This window comes from Chinchilla lanigera, unplaced genomic scaffold (genome assembly GCF_000276665.1).
Source record: "Chinchilla lanigera isolate Chin_1 unplaced genomic scaffold, ChiLan1.0 scaffold00026, whole genome shotgun sequence".
Classification (NCBI taxonomy): domain Eukaryota; kingdom Metazoa; phylum Chordata; class Mammalia; order Rodentia; family Chinchillidae; genus Chinchilla; species Chinchilla lanigera.
Window position 1 is genome coordinate 14064197 of NW_004955427.1, and position 23591 is coordinate 14087787.

The 23591-nt window shown below is 40.9% G+C and overlaps 1 protein-coding gene across 1 annotated transcript in view; it reads right to left on the reverse strand.

Moving 5' to 3' along the window:
• Positions 1-23591, reverse strand: part of Kiaa1407 (KIAA1407 ortholog) — a 77988-nt gene that overhangs the window by 3334 nt on the left and 51063 nt on the right. Inside the window, exons 12-16 of the mRNA XM_005386409.2 lie at positions 22177-22259; positions 21212-21313; positions 6108-6251; positions 3812-3964; positions 2991-3136 (exon numbers count right to left, since the gene is read on the reverse strand). Of these exons, the coding sequence (XP_005386466.1) occupies positions 2991-3136; positions 3812-3964; positions 6108-6251; positions 21212-21313; positions 22177-22259 (628 nt within the window). The remainder of the gene's footprint in view (positions 1-2990; positions 3137-3811; positions 3965-6107; positions 6252-21211; positions 21314-22176; positions 22260-23591) is intronic.

The window sequence follows — 23591 nt, forward strand, 5'->3', positions numbered from 1 at the left end:
CCTTATTCCTTTTATTTCTCTCTCCTGTCTAATTGCTCTGGCTAGTGGTTCCAGAACTATATTGAACAGGAGTGGTGACAGCGGACATCCTTCTCTTGTTCCCGATTTTAAAGTAAAACCTTTCAGTGGCTCTAGGCTTCTTAAGGCCACAGTGTTTATGCTGAGTTTTAGTGAGACGAATAAAAGGCCTTCCCAGGAGAGGGCAAGACTTAAGCGAAAGCAGCTAGAGTAGCAGCGAGTGTGTGAGGAACCCCAAGTGGAGTTAGGTTGTTGAAACCAGAGTGCAGAGCAGTTAGCTTTACTTTTTCACAACTAGAGGCAGGGATGGGATTTGTTCTGGCCTCTTAACCAGCTAACGAGGCTCTGGAATGCATCTCAGTCCTCATTAATTTTATAGCTTTTGGCTGCTTCGTGTTTCAGACAATGTTGATTTTTGTGGTAGAAATCTCACTTAGAAAAAAAAGGCTCCAAGGAGTGGAACTGCTTTACTGCTTTCAGTGTTTACCCATTCACTCCACGGCTTACCGCTTCCTGAATCTGTCTCTGGAAACCACTCCTAGTTTTGACTCCACCTCTCTCTCACTCTTACCTGCCAGTCATCCCATCTTCCTCGCTGTACTACTGTTTTGTTTTTTGTTTTTTTGTGGGTACCAGAAATCGAACTCAGGACCTCACACTTGCCTCAGCTATGTGGCTAAGCTATATATTCTCGTTTTCTAACTTCTGCATTTTCGTTCCTACTGTTCTACCCTCTTCCTGACAGGCTCTGCCCCTGCTCCCCAGGCTAGGGCAGGTTAATGGATAGACAGTGACTGAGGCAAGCTACTCAGGCTCATCAGAGTGGGCTGACTGGGAAGAGCAGGCATGCGAATATCCTGAGGCAGAAGTGAGCCGTGTATGTCAGAACGGCAGGGGAGGCCAGTGGGGCAGCAACAGGGTGGGCAAGAACAAACTGAGAAGAGATAAAGTCACAGAATTCATTGCTTTTCATCAAGCACACACTGGCTGTAATTTTATTTCTTGATTGCACGAATTCTGTTTCCTAATTTCAAACCCTGTCTAGGAACACTATCGTCTTACTACATTTTACAGCTTGCAAATGACGATCCACTAGGAACACGGAGAAGAGGACTGGTTCACCAAGAAGAGAATGTTTTGGTGCAGAGGACTTGGTCAGCAGGGCGGGGAGCGCTGTTCGTTATTTGTACACGTGGGGCAATTCACCTGCGCCTGCAGCTTGTTTCCTTGCCTGAAAATGGAAATCATGACTCTGCCCCCACCCCTGGCTGCACAGTGATACGACGGTTTGAGTGAAAGGCTCACACGAAGCTCAGTTCGTGCACAGGACTGACAGACAGCAAAGGTGGGCAAACAAGGATGTTTAATTCTACACTAAACTAAAACAAGAGTAGCTACACCTTTGAGTCAAGCACTGCAGTAAGTACATTAGCGTGTTACCTTTCAGTCTTCACAACAACGCCCTAAGACAGGGTCCGTCGCTACCCTAACTTACCACAGGGGAGCAGGGACACTTCAAAAGGGTGTGTGCCCCGCCACACACACTGAGACTCAGGCAGTCCTGGCCTCCCAGTTTTAAAGCTGAAGCATTTTGTTCAGAGGCAAGTCCTCTACCCTGACTTTCTGCATATTTATTTTCATTTAGACAAAATTATAATCAACTTTTTATCCGTTCCCAACCCACTGATTTCCAGTGTCCGTAAATGAAACAAGGACAATCACTTTTTCCTAGGAGTGGGCCTCCTCGTGTACCAAGGAAGAAAACTATTATGTAGAGCGGAGATGCGAGTGCGTGCGCACGCACATGCACGTGAAAACAGAGCAACCGAAGAGGAAGCTGTGGAGAAAAGAGGTGCTTCTGCACGTCACAGTGGCCATCACGCCTCCCAAGCCAGAGGCGCCACCGAAATGCCCACCACGCTCAGCGATGTTCATTAGGAATGTCGCCAAATCACCGAAGAGACAGAAATACTTCTTTACTCTCAAAGGGACGTGCATAATGGCATTCAAAGCATTTCTGTCCAAAGGATTAAACTTAGAAAACAAAGAAAAACCTTACTTATATGGACGCCTTTATTTCCCCAAGACACTGGATTTAATATGATATAACTCTGTTTCAAATACTAATACAATGTGATTCCATATATATAAAAATTAAAAACAAAGCAAAACTGAATTATAGCACTGCAGGCTGCATGCTGAAGAAAAGCAAGAGAGACACAGGAGAGTGTCTGCGGCACAAGGCAGGGAGTGGTTTCCTTGTAGGAGGGACCTGTGCTGGGGAAAAGCCCTCCAGCAGTGATGGTCCGCTGCTTGACTTCAGCTAGTGGTGCATGGGTGTCTACTTTTTCATAATTCATTTAAACTGTATTTCTATGATGTAAGCACTTCATTTATGTTCTATTTCACAATAATGTTTTTATTTTATTTATTTTTTGTCTTTTTGAGACAGGGTTTATTGATTGACTGACTGATTGATTGTCTTTTTGAGACAGGGTCTGATTATGCAGTTCAGGCTATCCTTGAGCTCACTTTGTAGCCCAAGCTGTTCTTGAACTCGCAACAATCCTCCTGTCTCAGCCTCCAGAGTGCTGGGATTACAGGTATGCGCCACCACACCCAGCTAAATAGTGTTTTTAAAAAGCTGAACAAAAAATAAAACTATATGATTAATAAAAAAAGACTGTACATTAGGTGTGTTTCATGTACCTCACACTGATTCCCCCTGCCGGTGCCTGTGGAGGTGCAGAGGATGTGAGCCTCCTCCTCCTCCTCCTCCTCACTTTAAACACAGGGACCCTGGCCCCCCATGGGGGTTACAGTCTTGCTCCACCCACGTCATCAGTGCCAAGCTGGGGCTCCCACTCTGCCTGGTGTCTCTCGTCTTTTCAGATACACCCCAGGGGTAGAACACACTGCAGAGCAATGGCGAAGCCAGGGGATCTGCAAGTTGTTGGGGATGGAAACCTCACCTGTCACGATGGCCCGCCGCAGCCTCGTGCTTGCCCTGAGCGTCAGTCTTCGCCTCTTGGACCAGGAGAAACCAGGCCCTGAAAATCTTCTTCTGAAGGAAATGCACACAGAGCCCTCTTGCTTCTTCTTCCAGATCAGTCACATGCTGGGGAGGAGGACAGCAACAGAAATGAGACAAACGGTGTCGGCAGACAAAGACTGAGAGCCAATGAAGAGTACAAACGAGAGCACTGACGCAAACACGCAAAGCAGCAGGGAAGGACGCTGGCGGCATAAAGAGCAAGGGACAACATGGCAGCCGAGGGGGTGTCCTTGTGATTTACTGTGAGCAGGACAGAAACCGAGGGGCAGAGACAGGTAGAGGTTGAGGGGGCAGGTTTCTAATGAGATCACGGAAGCACTGTAATAAGGTAGCCAGGAAGTGAGTATGAAGACAAAAGTGGATATCATGCTATGTCACGGCGTGTAAAAAAAGACACATGCGTAAGATTTGATAAGATTGAGTTGACATTTTCAAGTTCACTTCAAACAATTAGTTGGGTTCACTACTCTATATTGTTCTTGAAAAAATACAAGTGACCATGGGCTTTCTGGGGTCCATTTAGTTTTCTAGTGGAAGATTTAGGAGAGACATGTTTGTTTGTTTGTTTATTTATTTATTTACAGGGCAAAGTTTATTTAGCTCACAGTCTGCAGAAGCTTCAGTCCGAGGTACGTGGCAGAGGGACATCGCAGAGGAGAACAGTTCGTGACGCCCACAGGAACAACAAAGGAAGGGAAGAGGAGAGACGTGCTCGGAGTGCTCTCCCTGTGGCCTTACCTGTAGCCAGCTCCGAAGGACCCTCCTAAGCAATCGCTGGGAACAAAATCGCTCCGCCTGAGCCGTCTTCCTCCCCAAACTTTCCTGACTACACTGGAACCAGGTCAGCAGACATTTCCTCTGTAGAGCCAAAGAACGATGTTTTTCTGCCAGCTATGCATTTTTTTTTTTAAATGAGAAAAAGAAATTATTCTTTAAATTTTAAATCCTTTAAGAAAACACGCGTCAGCTTGCCAAACAATACTGTGCATCACATTTAGGCAGTTATCAGAGAAGAATAATCTTAAGGCGCATACAGTTCTGTATCCTAAGAGCACTGGTGGGAGGCCCTACTATATTGTTACGTGGAGGTTACATGGATGGCCTTTCAGTGGGATGGGGCTCCCTGAAGATCGCAGCAACTGGCTGGTCATCGAAATGGAATAAACCACCTCCAAAGCTACCACTTCACTTCCACTGAGTTTTGAGGCGGGTACCTGATGACATTCTTGGTTTGCCGTCCTGGAACTTGGACAACAGCTGCATAACAGCCCTTTTTATGTGCTTAACCAGCAGCTGAGGGAGGAAATGCCGATACTTCCAATTTGTTTTGTAGAATGAACTGTCACCAGCATTGAAATTAAGATAATATCAATAAACCACAAAACCATTGGTAGGAAAATAAGATGAATAATTTAATGTCTTACCAATTTAAAAGGCTCATAGTCTCAGTCTATCAAAATATACAATTCTGAGTTCACAGATTTTAAAAAGTGACCATTATAGTCTTTAAAGAGAAAGGAGAGGAAACCTTTCTCAGTCCTCTCCAAACAAGGACACATTTCCCTCAGTTTCATCTAGCTGTCTGGCACGTGTATGCAGCTGATCCAAGGAAACTTCTTCGAACTCACACTTACTGGCCAAAATGACCATCACGGGGGACTCTGTGGAACACACCGGTCTGGAAGCCAAAGGGCAAGATAACATTTCATCTGTTTTGGACTTCTTGATTATTTACTTGATTACCCTGCTCTGTGCACTAGGTAAGTTTGTTGGGGAAATTTCACAAGTTTAGATGGTGTTTAACTTCATATACCTCTGTGTACAGACCGGATACTGTTCTCCACAATAGAATTTACACCAGTATGCTCTGTGATGTGATTTCACAGTGCCTCCTTCCTTCCTCGGTGATCTTGAGTTTTTGGCCCTGTGATTTGCTTTGTTCAATAAAATATTTGGGGCTGGGGATTTAGCTCAGCGGCACAGCACCTGCCTGGCAAGCGCAAGGTCGTGAGTTCAATTCCTGGTACCGGAAAAAAAAAAAAAAAAAAAAACCACCAAAAAATAAATAAATAAATAAAATAAAGTATCAGTGGACTTTGGAGGTTACTGATGGGTTCATATAATTTTTATGTCTTTCAGCTGCCAGCTGAGAAGCATACCCCAAGTACCTGCTGGACCCAGAACGAGGCTTAGGGAGTGTCTTGGTTACTTTTTTCTCGCTGCTGGGACAAAATACCTGATGCCCAAAATTAAGGAAGGAAAGGTTTATTTCGCTTACAGTTCATGGAAGTTTCAATCTGTACTTGGCAGATTATAAGGCAGAGTGGCATGTGGCAGAGGGCTCCATCTCAGGGCGGCAGCACACAGCTAACCCGCAAGCACTCTCCAGCGTGGAATGGGGGAGGAATAGCCTCAAGCAGCCTCTTCCTCTCCCTTACATATGCAAACTATCCACCCCAGGGCGGGTGTAGCTCTCACACCCACAATTATTCAACTCCAAAAGCCTGCCACCTGGTCACATGAGGCTTTGGAGGGGACACACAGACATAAACCATAACAGGGAGAGAGCAGAACCTAATCCGTAACTGGCCTACATGTATGTGAGAAATAAATACTTGAGCCAGGAATGGTGGTGCATGCCTGTAATCCTAATACTCAGGAGGCTGAGGCAGGAGGGTCACTGTGAGTTCAAAGCCACCCTAGGCTCCATAGTGAGTTCAAGGCCAGCCTGACCCACACAGTGAGACTCTGTCTTAAAACAACCAAAAAAGAAAAAGAAAGAAAGAAATACTTGAGTACACTCAAATACCTCAGTTATACTTGAGTCTGCTGTTTAGGAGTTAAGTTGTTATGCCATTTCATCACAGCAGAAACCTAACAAATTTTTCTGTTTTTTAAGCGCTGCTAAAATTGAGAGAAGCCTCTATTCATCTGACCTTGGATATCCCTAGTTAATTCAATGCCCAAGTACTCATGCTATTCGGAAAAGTCCATTTTCTAATTTTGGAGGGGTGCTAACAGTGCAACATTGTACCTGGGTGTTTTGTCTGCTTTGCTGAATCAATTTCTTCCAAGGCTCCAGACCTTTTTTCCTTAGCAAGATCTTCCGATATTGTTCTTTGGCTGCTACTTCTAATTCTTTGTTCCTCTTAATTCTTTCCAGCTTCTCTAATTCTTTCTGGAAAAATAATGAAGTAGAAATGCCGTGATTGTAAAACTAGTGAATTTCAATTGGACAAGAAGCTAATGAACTTAATTTGAACATGTAACTACTACATAGTGTATTAATCATTTTAATAGAGCTCTGGAAGATTCAAAAAACAAAACAAAACGGAACAAAAAAACCAATCTTGCTAAGAGGGTCAAGAAAAGTCAGCTATGAGCTCCACAAGAATCAGGGCTATGTGCATTTTGGGGTCTATTTAGTATTGATCACAGAAATAATGAATTTCTCCCTACTAAAAGTAAAACATCTAGTCAGAAGAACAACCATGAATTTTTCATCATTATGGAAAACTCAGCAATGTAGCCCCCTTACTTAAATTATGAAGCAGAGATAAGTATTCGATCATCACAAAGCAGGCTTCCCTCCTCGGAGGAGAAAGATGAACTATCCCTGGTCATGCTACGAAAAGAAGACACCCCATGACCCTCTCACAAGAAACCTGCCCCAAAGAATGTGTCTGAGAAAGATGACAGAAACTGTTTTGCTTTTAATAAAAATAGCCTATAGTAAAGGTGGGATAATAAAAAATGGTGAATGGTAGCAAGTGACATACATGAGGCAGAACAGGAGCAAAAGCAAAGACTGTAGGTGGTCTTCACCGTGGCACTCTCTTCATACTCTCTGGAGTATAAATATAAAAACACTTCAGTTTCTTTTTCTTTACTTCCCGTAATTTCATGTTAAGAAAAAGGTGGTGGTAAAAACCGGTTGATTTCATAAGCTGCTTACCATGCCTGAGCCTGTGGCAAACCAGGAAAATAATTTAAAAGGAAGCTGTGGGGACAGACATTTCTAATATGAAAGGGACAATCAGTCTGAACTTCCCATGCAAAACCCCAGTTTCACACAAGTTCCCGAGAATGAGACATCCACATTCTCCAAAGCAGCGTGTCAGACAGCCTTATGATGCTTATTCCAGGCACATGACTTACTTGTTGAGCAGAACGCCCAGAAATAAAAACATTGACAGCAAGTTTTCCCATGAGTGGCAAGAGGAAGCTGAGGGGTAAGTGAAGAGGAAAACAGAAATGGAGCGGTTCCCCAGCTACTGAAATTCCCAGTAGCATCAAGGCAGCAGGTGCAGCTTGCAGGCAGAAACTGAGTCCAGATCCGGGCCTTTGGAGAAGCCCCGAGGCCCAGCTCTAAGACGACTCACCTGCACACACGGGTGATGTCCGTCCTCCTAGAAGTCTAACTCTATGCTTGGTGTTCTAGGCACCAAAGGAAGACCATTTTCAAAGGGATTATGGAAGAAAATAGACTTTTGAAAGTCTATGTTTCCATGGAAAAATATAAGAAAAACATTTAATAAGACATCTGCTTGAGTCCAGTTTTTATATTCTTACGTAGAGATTTAAGTATTTCCTCCCTCACTTAATGACTCCTCAGGAGGGCCGGGTGTATTTCACGGCCATCATCACATTTTCCATATGCTTGTCCATAAAATTCTACAGCTGTACCCACAATTCCGCATGAGGAACACACGCTATGCTGCTGTCTGTTTTGAGATTGCAGTTACACTGGGGATTTACATGCTAGGGTTTCATAAAGCACACACTTCACTCAGGCTAAAAAGGCGATACTAACCCTGGGTTTCTCTCTGACTTAAGTTCTATACAATTACAATGATATACAAAAAATGACTCTTAAACATACATCTATATCAGCTCCTATGCCTTGAGAGGAGGATCAGGGATTACAGCTATGTCAGGAAGAGTACAGGGCAGTCAACATTGCCCCAAAACTAATTTCTCTCTCCCTATGAACCAAATCATTCCCATCACTATGCAAACGTACTCGTATCTCCCATATTTTTTTTCTTTTGGTCTTTTTGAGGCAGGGTCTCGCTATGCAGTTCAGGCTGGCCTTGAGCTCACTTTCTAGCCCAGGCTGGTCTTGAACTCACAACGATCCTCCTGCCTCAGCCTCCCGAGTGCTGGGATTACAGGTGTGCACCACCATGCCCGGCCTTTGTATCTCCCATCTTTAAAATAAACAAGATAAAAGCAAACTAAATAAATGAACTGAAGCCCCCCCCCCCCCCAAATAATCACTACCATGACCCTAAAAAAGAAATCCTTCTTTGATCCCATGTGACTACTACCCACACCCATGGTCTCTAGTCCTCATCCATTCTCCTCCCAGCCCACTAGAAAGTGCCTTCTTTCGTAGGCTGTCATTGGAAAGGGTCATAAATGAACTCCATGTTACAAAATCAAACAGCACCCTTTTAAAAAATAGGGCCCAGTAGCACTTTGCTGGGTTAATCACCACCATTCTCCTAACACAAATACGTTTTAACCTCAGCATTTGGTATCAGATGCTCATGTCTGCTTCCCACCTCACGAGCTCTCCTCTGAATAACTATTCACACACTCTAGTATGTGGTCCTGCACTCTCATCTCTTCTCTTCTCTACGCCCTCTCCCAGCCACTTCTAGAGCACCGAAAGCACTGCCATGTGTTGACTTCCAGATTCCTTATGACAATCTTGATGCCCAGGTTTATATTATCAGCTATTTGACATGCTTCTGTGGATGTTGAATAGGTATCCCACATTTAACACATAGACATTGCAGGGGTCTCCCTGACATCCAACAGCTCAAATATCACCTCCTCATGGAGTTTTCCCAATGAGGCTTCCCAGTTTTGCTTCTCCCATTGATCCTCTCTTTCCCTACTTCTTTGGTTGTTGACTTGTTTATTTCCTGTTTTCCCAAACAAGCATAGAAGTTTTCTAAGGGCAGAGCTATTGTGTCTTCCTCACTGCTCTGTTCTAACATCTAAACAATGACTAGCACATAGCAGGAATTCTACAGATGTTTGCTCAATGAGCAAATGGCTTGTTAAGCACAGAAGACTTCAAATCTTGTGGATCTTCCCTGATAAAATTACCTTTCAACCACAAATGTCTGTCAAAAGAAAGCATATTTGTACAATCACAGAAGTTATAGTCTGATAAGTATTATCAGAAAATAAGTATGTGATAAAAAATAGAGCAATGGGATATGAAGACAAAGTTATATTTTATTTTTAGGAACTCAAGGAGTGAAACCTGATTGGTCCTCTTACTGTCACACCCGACACGCTCTCCCTTCAGGGTCACAAGAACACTAAGCCACAGCTATGTCTTGCCTTTGTGCCATCTTCTGGAAATAGAGGACAAATCTGTCATCAGTTTATCTCTGAAGAATTCTGCCAATTCTTTTGTCTCAAAACTACTGTCACAGGACCCTATGCGCACATAATTTGGCTTATATTTTCTATCCAGAGAAATGATTGCCTCTGATACTTTCTCCGTCATACCAATGATAGGATTGTTCATCTATATAATTAGAAAATATGATAGCTTGGTTGGACAATTTGCTGATAAACTCAATGAGCAAAAGAACTGCTCATCTAGAAGATTTCCACCGAACACACCTGGCCATATGCAGCTGACTCAGAGAAGTCACAGCAGGCACTGGTTCAGAAGTGCCATTATCTTTGTGATGTCCAGAGGGATAACATTATCATGGACTTGAGGCTGCTTCGCAGATCAGCTATACACACAAGCACATAAAGTAAGGAATTGCCTGTGCAGAACACGATGCCTCAAGAGGAACAGGATTACAGGGTAAGCTGGGAGAGGAGGCACACTGTATAGAGCACCTCTGCATTGAAGGAAAAGAAGGCAACTGCCGTGTACATTTTAGATCTAAAGCTCCTCTCAAAGAAGGCTGGCACAGCCAGTTTAGAAATGCTTTGATCTCAATTAGATAACAACAACTGACCCACTAAATGGAAACCAATTTATGTAACAAGTTTTTTTCTCTATTGCTATGGACTGACATTCCTAAAAAGGAAAGGTCTGGGTTTGGTATACTGAGAGAAATAAAACAATCCCTTTGACCAGTAATGTAGTTTTCCTCCTTCTTGGTCTGCACAAGAAATATCACTTGAATAAGAAAAAAACTGGACAGACAGCAAATTCATGTCCTTTTTGTAAACTGGTAAGAGACATGAAGCCATTCCCCATTCTGAGGAGACAGGCACATTCAAGGGGGCACGGGACCCAGGCATTTGCTTACCCGAGGCAGAAGCCACCAGAAACCGTAAGAGCCAGTAAGACATTCAAACTAGAAATTTTGTGAATTGCTGGAAGCTCAGAGTACAGCAGTGTGAGAAAAATGAAGCTCCTGAAGGCCACAGTTAGGAAGTGATCCCACGGTAAGGGGAATCACTTGTTTGGAGGCTTTTCCTCTAGGAACTGCACCAGTCTTCCAGAGAGAGGTTCAGGGAGAATCCGGAGACAGGTCTGACCACTGTTCTGGCTGGGAGAGAGGAACAGTAGCAACTGCAACATCTGTGCAGACTACAGTCCTTGGGACGCTGAGGCTCCACCTGCGTGGTACATCTGAGAGCCCTGGAGGAACAGCAATGCGCTGGAGACCGGCTCTCAAAAACTCAGCCCAAACGAGACTGCCCTATTTCACCTGAAGGAGCAGGAAGGGCTTTACAGTCATAGACTGGATAGTGGTAGATAACTACTGCCCCGAAAAGAAGGAAAGGGTACAGAACGAAGTCTACCACTACAGTAGGAGCAGAACTTATGTGAGTGCCCAAAGCTGTGCATGACGAAGACTAAAACTTAATTCGAAATGAGAAAGCCTGCCTTTACATGTTGTCACTGCACTTACACAAACCTCCAGTACGAGCAGTGGGTTACATCTAGAACCATAAGAGAGAGGGTCTTTTGGGGAAGTATCACAATGGGAAGATACCTCCCTCCAAAAAAAAAAAGAGATAAAAACAAAATCACTACAGGAAATTGAAGTCTTTGGTGTCCATAGCAACAACAAACCTCAACAGTGGTAACCATGGCAACAATAAACCTCAAACTGCATAATTCCTGCCTGGATTAACACAAATCTCCACACCAAAGGCCTTTTTACCTCAGTTTCTATTGTCCTAACAAAAATGTCTGGCTTGCAAAAAAAAATTACATGACACACCAAAAGACAAGAAACAAACATAGTTTGAAAATGTAAGGCAGTCATCAAAATCAGGCACAGACATGACAGACATAATGGAGCTATCAGGGAAAGAACTTGAAATAACTTTGACAATAATGTTAGAGGCTCCAATGGAAAGAGAAGATCCCACTCTACATTACATAAGTAATTTTAGTAGAGCATGGCAACTGTAAGATTCAAAATAACAATGCTAGAAATAAAAAAAATACATGGTAACAGAAATGAAGGGGGATTTCAATGGACTTAACACTAGATAAAACATCTGAAGAAAGAATCCAGTAACATGGAAATTCCACAAACTGACAAGTAAAACAAAACAAGAGTGAAAAATAGTGTACCTGACAGCTATGGAATAACAAGAAATAATGTAACATTGGTGTGATTGAAAATCCAAAGGAAAAAAAAGAATGGGACAGATAAAGTATTTGAAGAAATAAGGGGTAAATATATTCCCAAATCAGTGACAAACCACAAAACCACATATCCAAAAAGCTTAAGGCTACTAAGAAAGGTAAGCAAACCAACTAATAAACCATACTAAGATCATATTAAAAAAATAAAAATCCAAGAAGTCTTGAAGGTAGGTGGGGAAAAAACTCCCATTACCTACCTTCTGTTATGGACTAAATGTGTCCCCACCAAAGTTCATGTTAAAACTTGGATGTGGGGCCACTAAGGGAGTGACTAGGTTCTAAGGGTAGGGCTCTGACTAGGTAAGATTGATGCCCTTACACGAAGAGATACCAGCGAGATCTGTGCTCTCTCTCTTCACACACATGCACCAAGGCAAGATAATGTGAGGATATAGTGAGAACCAGGCTGCATGCAAGTCAGGAAGACAGCCTTTCCCACAACTCACCCATGCCAGCACCCTGATCCTGAACTTTCTAGCCCCCACGCTATAAGAAAATGAATTTCAATTGGTTAAAGCAATCTAGTCTGTGGTCGTGTTATGAAAGGATAAGCAAGATAAAATATCTACAAAGAAACAAGGATAAGAATTAGGGAAAACTTCTTGTCAGAAACTATACAGTGGTGGTAGCATGTCTGGTATAAAAAGTCTGCCATCACTGATATAGAGTAACAACTTTCAAGTGTTGAAGGAAAAAAGTCAGCCCCAAATTCTATCTCTGGGAAAAATACCCTTCAAAAGGGAAGGGGAAATGAGACTTCCTCAATCTTTATTCTGCTGTAAATTCCTTCTGCTGAACAAAACTGAGAGAATTCAGTTCCAGAAGACATATACTAAAAAGAAATGTTAAAATAGGTGAGGTGGCACATACTTATAATCACAGCACTCCAGGAGGCTGACAGATGAGGATCACAAGCTTAAACCCAGCCCGGCAATTCAGTCACTTAAGAAGACTTTGTCTCATAAAGAAACAGAGAGAGAGAGAGAGAGAGAGAGAGAGGGAGGGAGGAAAGAAGGAAGGAAGGTGATACATAACTGGTTCTTATGGTATGTTAATATATAATTTGTCTTGGACAATACTACTGTAGCTGTTTCACTTGATATTAATAGGGTCACATAACTGTTGTTATTTCTCTGTAAACCAATCCTTAGATTGCCTTTGTGATATTAACAACACTAGAATACATTCCTAGAGAACTTGGTCACTGGACTAACTACACTGCACCATCCTTTCCCAAAATAACCAAGGTGGAGGAATCTTGGGGCTGTGGTGAAAGATATAGTTAGCCATGTCCAAACTACAGAGGACCTTTGACTTACAAATGCAATTCATTCACAGGGGCTGGTTATAATTCAAGTTGGTTGTAACTCAAGTCTATTTCTCCCACAAGAAATAATGGAAATATTCATAATGTGTTCTGAACCTCCCAAAGCACCTCTTAACTAACCTTTTCATAATTAAAAGGGTTGTATAATATGCATAATTTATCAGAAATGCCAATAATTTTCCTAGTGTATTCACCAAAAAGTTATAAAATGGGCCTAGTTTACCAGAAACAATCATTTCATACTGTACTCACCATTCAAGTTGACATCTTTGGCTTGCAGGTAGGGAAGATGAAATGGAAGGTGGTTATGGTTTGGAAGGAGAGTTTTCTTCCATAAGAACATCAGGAATCTGGCTCTCTGGTGTTCTTCCTCTACTTTGGAGAGTCTCCAGCCCACTGCTTCAGGCTTTGTAGGTCTCAACCTTCTCAGAACTAAAAATTGGGCTAAGGTTGTCTGTTTCTCCCTTTTAACACTGTTCTTTTCATTGATTGTGATTGCTTCATTTACCTTCCCCTCCTTCCTTAGCTTCTTTTCTACCTTCTTTTGGGCAATGCTGATAGCAGTAATCATAGCAATTATATAAAGCACTGACCAAAATCGTGTCTATAGACACATGCATCTGGGCTCAGATTGACGCTTACATATGCTTTCTGACATTATAAATCTTTGTCTGCAATCACACAAGTGGCTAGCATTTGAGTCGTAACTCAAGACTTTGATAGTAAGTTAAACCTAAAATTCTGGTAGTAACACAAATTGTTGGTATGTGAGGTTGGTTGTAACTCAAGGTTTCACTGTACATTACTGAAATGCAACTAAAGCAATCTCTACATTAGCAATACAATTTTTAGATTATAAGTATCCAAAAACCTCAGCAGAAAACAAAACAAATAAAAACAACAGAAACATGGGAAAAAAGGCAACAAAATGCCTCTCCAAACCCCTACTTCCCCCAAAGCCAATCTAGGGGGCACCAAGAGGCACAACAATATAAGTTGTGCATTTAAATAACCTGGAAGCATAGGAGAGGAAGAAAACAGCTCAAAGAGATACTCACTGGGATTAGATGATATAACTAAATATGTAATGAAAGTATAAACCCAAAAGACGCAGGAGCTCTTACAAGACACTAAAAGAAAGTCAGATAAGCTAAACAAAACAATACAAAACATAAATGATCAATTCACCAAAGAATTGGAGTGGATGAAAATGTTCCAATCAGAAATCCAGGATACTGAAAATCATATTTAAAGTATGGGCAGCAGGATAGATCATTGTGAGGACAGAATTTCAGAACTAGAAGATAATAATACCTTTAAAGACCAACTACTCAAAAACACCTTAAAAACAGCAAGTGAAAATGAAAAATTGATCCAGCAACCACTAGATGATGCAAAAAGGACAAATCTAAGAATAACTGGAATAACTGAAAAATCAGAAGATAACACAAATGGCATAAAAACCTATTCACAGAAATAACAGCAGAAAACTTCCCAAATAAAGTGGTACCTTGCATCACAAACTTAATTTGTTCTACAGTTTTGGAAAGGATGACCACATTTGTGTTTTTGTGGGAAAGCTGGCTGTGGTCATGTTTGTCATCTGATGCAGAGTTTGCAAGAAAAAGATTGCCAAATGCTAAAGTGTTTGCAACCAAAGCATTCATGAACCAAAGTACCACTATATAGGAAAAAAAATAAACATACAGATAAGTGAGGCATATAGAATACAATAGCCATCAGCAAAAGAGAAACTCTCCATGCCATGTTATACGTGCCACGTTATACTCAAAATTCCAGAAGTGTATCACAGGGACAAAAATCTTAAAAGCTTTTAGAGAAAGGCAACAAATCACACAGAAAAGTAGAACCATCAGAATCATAGCAGACTTCTCTACAAAACCTTCAGAGGCCAGGAGGGCTTGAAGTAAAGTGTTTCAAGCCCTGAAAGATAACAACTTCCAACTGTGACTTATGTATCCTGCAAAATTTTCCTTAAAATTGATGGAGAAATAAGGTATTTCCATGACAAGGAACATTTCAAGACATTCATGACCACCAAACCAGCATTATAAAAAATTCTCAAGGATATCCTAGAAGGAGACAACAAAGCCAATAATGTCAGTAAGTCAAAAAGATATGAATACACCTGGCAGGACCTGCTAAACAAAAGGGGAAAAATGAGGAAATCAACAATACAAAAATAATGCAATAACAGGAATAAGTCAATACTCTCAGTAATAACTCTCAATGTGAATGTTCCCAATTCCCCAAGCAAAAGACAGAGATTGGTAGAATGAATCAAGAAAGAAAACCTGACAACACACAGCATATAAGAAACATTTAATTCAAAAGAATAGTTACAGATTAAAATTTAAAGAGTAGAAAACAATATCCCATGCAATGGAAACCCAGAAAAACTCCTGTTTGCAACCAAAAGCATCTGTGAACCAAGGTACCAGGAGTTGATATCCTAATTTCAGACAAAGTGGATTTTAAGCTAAGACTGATCGGAAGAGACCAAGAAGGTGACTAGATACTAGTTAAGGGAACAATACAACAGTAGGCTGAGGCAGCAGGATTTTTGTGAATTCAAGACCAGCTTGGGATACTGAAATACATAGTGAGACCATGCATCAAAAACAACAACAACAGCAACAACAGCAACAACAACCCCAAATAATGTACTGTATACTTGAAATTTATTCTGAGAATAAATCTTGAGTATTCTCACCATACACATAGCCATGTAAGGTGATATGTTAATTGGTATTGTGTAATTCTCCCACATGATATACGTATATTAAAGCCTCATGTTGTAAAACTTAAATAAGTACAATTTTAACTTGCCAATTATACCTCAATCAAGATGTACAATAAATAGGTAGATAGATAGATATTATATCCAAGAATTAAAGACTCAATGTTGGCCAGGCATGTTGGTGCACACCTCTAATCCCAGCATGCGGGAGGCAGAGGCCAGCCTGGGCTACATAGTGAGTTCAAGGCCAGCCTGAATAGTGATACCCTGTCTCAAAAAACCCCCAAATAAATAAGCTAGCAAAAACAAACAAAACAGCAAGACTCAATGTTGATAAGCTTTCAGTCTTTCCTAATTTGATCTACAGATTTAATACAATGCAAAGGAAAACCCTAGTAAGGTTTTCTTTGTATATACTGACATTAGTCTAAAATATATACACAAAGGCAAAGGAAACAGAATAGCCAGAACAGTCTCAAAAAAACAGAGTGGGAAAATTCACATTGGCTATAAAACCACAACAACTAAAGACATCAGTGCTGGCAAAGGGACAGACATAAAGATAAACAGAGTAGACTGTCCAGAAATAGACTCATACAATACAGTATACCTAAGTTTTGACTGAAGTATAACAGTAATTCAATGCAGAAAAGGTAGCAAATAATACGGAAAAACTGGCTTTGTATAGTAAAAAAATGAACCTGATACATACTTCATGCCTTAAACAAGAATGAACTCCAAATAAACCGCATACCTAATAAGTGTAAAACTATAAAACTGCCTGAAGAAAATATAATAGAAAATCTGATTGACATTGGTTTTGGTGAGTTTTTGGATATGACACTGAAAAACACTATCCATGAAAGAAAAAACTGATGAACTGGACTTTATCAAAATTAAAAACCTTCCTGTGTGAGATACTTAAGTGAATTACAATAAAAGCTTTAGACTGAGAGAAAAGGTTTACAAATTACATATTAGTACAGGACTTGGTCTAGAAAATACAGTGGTACCTCTCTTCATGAACTTAATTCTTTCCATGATTCTGATCACAAACCGAACTGGTTGCAAAAATCATGGAAAGAAGTAAGTTTGTGAACGGAGGTACCACTGTATAAAGAACTCTTAAAATCCAACGGTAAGTAAAAAACTCAATTAAAAATAGGCAAAGGATATGAACAGGTAGTTCACCACAGAAGATATACAGAAGAAAAGTAAATATGCAAAAAGATGCTTAATATTATATGTTGTTAGGGAAATGCAAATTAACACTACAACAAGATATCACTACACAGATTAGAACATATAAAACCCCAAAACCCTAGCAATAACAAATGCTGATGAAGATATGAAACGAACCTTCATTCATGGTTAGTGAGAATAAAAATGGTACAGACATGCTGAAAGGGAATTTCGCAGTTACCTACAAAGTTAAACATAAACTTACCACATGACCTACCAATCATACAGTATGTGACATTACTAGCAGTTGTATTCATAGTTGCTAAAAACTAAATATAATATTAACAGAGCAATAGATAATTCTGATATATTCAGATGAAATTCCATTGAGTACCATTTGCCAATAAAAAAACCAGAGATTTTAACTTATGTAACAACACAGATCAATCATAAATGCATTTTACTAAGTGAAAGAAGTCATTCTTTTATGAGTCCATTCATGTGACATATTAGAAAAGGTAAAAAAAAAATACAGGGAAAACAAAGCAGTGCTTACTCGGGGTTAGGGGTTGGGGAACGTAGTTCACTGCAACAGGGAATGAGAGGGGCTGGGGATTTAGCTCAGCGGCACAAGCGCCTGCTTAGCAAGCGCGAGGTCGTGAGTTTGATTCCTGGTACAAAGAAAAAAACAAAAAAACAGATCATGACAGGGGAACTTTTAACTTGAAGGCCCTGCTTTGTATAAGACACTGGATGGCAGATGCACAGCTCTGGACTGCACTGTACATCACTTAGGGTGGACTTTAATGTAGGCAAACAATTAGAAAACCAAGCAATATGTCCAGGATTCCAAGATACAGTGTCCTTGATGACAGATGAATATGATTATATTCAAAACAAATCATATAACTTCACTCCAGAAGATGGAGAAAAATAGGAGTTGACCTTAGTGACGTTGGAAAACTGAGCTCTAAAGGAAACTGTAAGGTTAAAATAGGTGCTGGGGACATAGCTCAGTGGCATAATGCCTGCCTGGCAAGTGCAAGGTCCTCAGTTTGATTCCTGGTACCAAAAACAAAAACTGTAAGGTAACTGAATATAAACACTAAACTCTAATAGGTACATGCTTTTTCTTTCTCATGGCGATGTGAGTTAACGGCTCTGAAACTGCTTTACAGCTATACTGGAACTGAATAAGTAAACAGATGGCAGATTGTGGGAGCCAGTTTTACACGGTCAGAGAGGGAATTACGAATAAACGAGAAGGGAAGGACAGAACAAATCCTCTTGTGCTGGATTACAGCTGAAGATACCAGTATGAGCTCATGCTTAGCTTTCCATAGCTCCTACAAAGCTATCCATATCCATATCCACATATGGACAGATAAATGGTCATAGTTAGGTGTGTACACATGGTTTCGTATGCATATGTGTATTTGTAAATTGCCTACCTGTACCTGTTGAGGTCCTAAAATCAGTGACAGCCTAGTAGCAGTTAGTATCCTCAGTGCCCAGATCTTGCTTTCCAAACTCCATTTAGAACTAAGGCACCCTGCAGATATGGCTGATTCTAGGGCTGGGGCAGTGAAAATAAAAAATTTACAGCACCAGAAAGAAAGGTGCTCAAACAATACAGAAGGACGCAGGCATGTCAAACAAACACAGCAGTCAACCGGAAGGAGATCCCAAAGCTGCTAAGTCAGAATGATCTCAGCAACAAAATAATTAGCAGCATTTTTTTAATCACTCAAAGTATAAAATAAATATATGTGAATCCATACTTACATAAATAAATAAGCAAAGTGGGGAAACAAACCTTCCTCACAGAAGAATTCTAGATAATATATGTAGATATTTCTCCCTTTAGGACATGGAGCTTTATGTTCCCTTCTTCCTACCTTGCGAATACACTGGACTTAACGAATGGCTCCCAAAGGACACAGTATGCAAAGGGAAGACAGTAACTCTATAGTGGAAAAATTTGTCAAGCGCTGCCTAACCCAAGCCGTCAAGGTTAAGATCACCAAGGATGAGTCATTGTGATATCACATATCCCCTGCTCTGTTATGATTTGGATGTCAGTTCACCTTGCTGTCACTCTTTCAAAAAACCACACTACCTTAGAATAATTATAAGAAAAAGAGAAACACAAATCTAGGGACATTCTACAAAGTACTTGACCAGCAACCCTCGAAATGGTCAAAATCTTGGAAAAACAAAAAAAAGCCATGACAAATAAGGAAAGAATGAGAAACTGTCACAGATAGGACAACACTGAGGAGATATGATAGCTACATGGAATAGTTCCTGGATTAGATCTTGAAAATTAATAGGAAAACTGGTGGAATCCAAATAATAATTCCAGACAACAGCAGTGCATTCATGTTGATTTCTTAGTTTTAATAAATCACCGAGGTAATAGAAGATGATAAGATTAGGGGAGGCAAATATAGTGAGGGGTATATGGAAATTCTCTGTACGGCCTTTCCAATTTTTCTGTAACTCTAAATTATTCCAAAATAAATTTTACTTTTTAAAAAATGACATTCTACTTATAAATTAAAATTCCTTGACAAAATCTGAATGACAAGTGAATCTGAGTGACTCATGAGAAACTCTTAAATTTTAAAAGCTTAAAAACTATATATACTCACCTAGACATAATTATCAACCAATTAAATGAGAGCTGCACAGATCAGAAATAGAGATATTAAGGTATTGAGAGTAGTTAAATCTTAATGCTGAGCTCAGAGATTTTTTTCCTGTCTTTTTGCACTTCTCAAATTTTGTATAAGAACAGATACGAGAAGGAAAACATACTGTATATTGTAAAAGTGATCTCACTGCTTTACAGCAGTATGACCCCAAACGGTTCAGTGACATATTACTGGGTGCTCTATAGTCAGATACGTCACCACTTTGCACATTGGCCCTCTTTTGGAAACTTGTAATATCTGGCAGGATGTTAAAGGTTCTGAGAAGTCAACTAACAAAGAAACTTCAAACCTTATCTTAACCTGCATTTTCTGAAACTATTTAACTACAGAACCTATACTTTCTCAAAACATCTCGGCTATCTCAGGAATCACTAGGATTATGCAAACATGTTGGGAAAATGCTATTGAAGAACCCCGCACCACAGCCTGTTTTGTTTTGGTTTGATTTGTTAGTTTGTTTGGTTTCTTGAGAACCCCTTCAGGGTCTCACTATGTAGTTCAGGCTAGCCTAGAACCCACTATGTGACCCATGCTATCTTCCAATTTGCAGCAATCCTCTTGCCTCAGCTTCTCAAATGCTGGAATTTCTGGTGTGCATCACCACACTGGCTTCCCTCATCACAGTTTTTAAGGGAAGAAACAAGCCTTTTCAGAGATTCCTTAGGTGGTTTTAGAAAAGCAAGAAAATGCCTCTTAATTTCTCCAAAATCCTCTTGGATCTGCCTTCCATGACTTCCTGATCTCTTTTGTTCAGTGCAGGACGTGACAGCAGATACGCTACTATCTGGTGTCTGGCAAGTGTGTATTTTTAGGCTTTATCTTCCCAACTAGAATGGGGGAAAAATTGAAAGAAAGAGCTTTGCCTCTTATTTCTTCGGTGTGCTTCTGTCCCCTTATTTGCTCACTGTTTTTTTTGTTTATTTTTGTCTTTTTGAGACAGGGTCTCGCTATGCAATTCAGGCTGGCCTTGAGCTCACTTTATAGCCCAGGCTGGCCTCAAACTCAAAACGATCCTCCTGTCTCAGCCTCCTGAGTGCTGGGATTACAGGCGTGCGCCACCATGCCCAGCTTCACTTGCTCACTGTTTGATGCATATCTGCTGAGTGTCTACTAGACTCTGAGGGTACTGCTAGCCAGTGCCGCAGTGAGCAGCACCAGACTGCTCCCTTTTCTCTCATGGAGATGAAAGAAACACTGCAAAACCGACGCATCAGCACAAGCGTTGGCAGGGCACTGACGGGAAGCTACGAGGGGTTAGTGACTGAGCCTAACTCCGGGGAGCGGTTGTGGGCAGAGCAGGAAAAGCTAATCTGAAGAAACCACGCTTGAGCTGCGATCTGAAGAATGGATCAGTTTTCACTAAGTAAGATGAAGAAGAGGAGGTGGAGGTGAGAGATTATTCCAGACCGAAGTTCTAGGGTGGGAAAGGCAGACAATGGTACACCATCACACATAGCGGGCTTCAACAGGCAGGTGACTGAGCACAGACATTACTAACCATTTTCTTCAGTCTCCTCTCCTCCCGTTTTTTCTCAAGCCGAGCCTCCTTTTCTTCTTCCTCCCTCTTCTGCTGCTCTTCTTCTTGAGCCTTTAACTGGGCCTAGTGGAGATGAGGATGGAGAAGAATCAGAGCCCTCGGCCTTCATGCTGTAAGATCTTCTGCACTGGGGCAAGGTGAGCAGCTACCAGAGTGCCTGCCCTGTGCTTAGAGTAAGTCCGCACTCTGTGATGAAGGTACAAAGCCCAACTAACGTGTCATCAGCTGCGTAACTCAGAAGTTTCTCCAGCTGGGCGTGGTGGTGCACACCTGTATCGCCAGCACTTGGCAGCCTAAGGCAGGAGGATCACCAGGAGTTCAAGGCCAGTCTGGGCTGCTTAGTGAGTTCAGAACCAACCTAAACTACAGAGCAAGACCCTGTCTCAAAAACAAAGTTTCTCCAAAAGACTGAACCCAAATAAGACCATTGCTTTCTCATAAAATGATCGTATTTCAGTTCTTCCTTTCACCTGTGAAATTAATATGCACAAAATCGGTTTCTTTAATTTAACCAACTCTTCCCCTCAAACTGCTAGAACTGTTCATTTTTTTTCTGGTAGGTGAAAAATTTCCTTCTGACAGTGTAGGTCAAAACTTTGGAAGTTAACTATTCTCTTCTGTAAATGCATTAAGTCACACATTTACCTGTGTAATCCTCTAACTTGATTATGTGTGAACCTTCCAATTTTTAGGTTGTATTAACTTTTCTAATATTTCCTCCCTTCTACACTAATAATGTTGATTCCCATCTCCTCCTGATTTTTCTGAGACTGTCACAGAATTCCAGGGCATAGGCCACAGGCCGTTTCCAAAGTTGGTCTAACTCGACAGTCTCAGGAGGCTTAAACAAGCAAGATTTCAGTTTTATAAAGAAACATCTAGACAAATCCTTTTTCTTGCCTCAGTTTGCATTCTGAATTTATTACCAATTTCTCCTCTTCTTGTTTTTTCTTCTTTTCTGCCAAGATCCGCCTACGTTCAGCTCGCTGAACTGCTCTCTCTTCCATGGCTAAAAAATAGTAACAGAGTTTCAATATAAGATATATGCAGAAGAAATGTCTTTATCTCACTGCCTCATGTAGGGTTATTGTCCGGGTTTTCTTGTAAATTATGCTTTTTAAAAAAAAAGATATATACTTTATAGGTTAAAGACCTACAATCTCACCTGCAGTGATGATGAATAATTTGTAGGCAGCTTTTGTTTATATTTTTATTAGAAAAACTCTTTACTAGTTTAAATAACATAGTACAGCTGGGTGACAGTCTTATATGAAACTCAGAAACAAAAATTTTAATTATAGCTTTCATGAACCCAGAAAACTTTCACTGCATCTAACAAATACTTTGAAAATAGAATCATTCTTTACATCTCATTTGAAGTGAGCCTGCTAATTTCTCTTAAGTCACTGTCATATGTCTGTATATCCAACTGCAACAAACTGAAGTTTGGGGTCATGATGAATACATTTTCATCTAGTTTGAGGACCTGGGTATCCAGATGGGCAGGAAATGGAATTGTAGCAGGCATTTGAAGAACTGGCACCAGAATGAATCTGAGTGTCAGACTCTTGTTCTTGACAGTCTATTAAATATCGATCCAAAAGAAACAAATGTGCAAGATGGTCTGATAATATGACTGTGTAATCAGGCAGGGCTTTCACGGGAAGGGGGGCATGGACGGGAGGAGGACTGAGTTCTGCTCACCTAAGCCAAGCAACAGTTACTTTCAGTTCCTTGGGCCACGTTACAGAGAAGAGAATTTAAGTCCAAGTTTTAAGAACTAATGAACGAAAACTTATCAAGTTATTTCTTGCAGATAGTAAGTGTCTGTTTTGTTACACAGAGCAGCGGTGGGGCCACAGATGGCGGAGTGAGACTGTCCTTAAGAAGCAGAAATAGACTAGAGGATTAAAGCAAGAGAGCCCTGGGTAGTACAGTCTCCGGTAATACACCCTTTCCTCATCTTTTCCAGATCGAATTATTAAAGACTACTTGAAAAGGAGCCTGGGATTTGAAAATAACTAACTCCTTGCTCAAACAATAATTTTTAAAAACTTATTGCGGTGAACTGCGCATTTCTGGATCAGCTATAGTGGTGGGCAACGGCAGCATAAGCTGCTGTCCTGAGAGACAAGCAGTGCAGACTGCCAATTTCTTCCTTAATAGGAACTGACTGGAGGCACGGTGTCCTTCAGATGATATGCCTTCTTGTGAGGGCAGCCACCTTTCCACAAAATATCAAATTCACAAGCCGCAGTGTAATTGTCAAAGTGCTGAGTGACTAAGTATATGATAAAAGCAGATTTTCAATGTGGTTCCTAAGGAATGCTCTTCTCCTCAG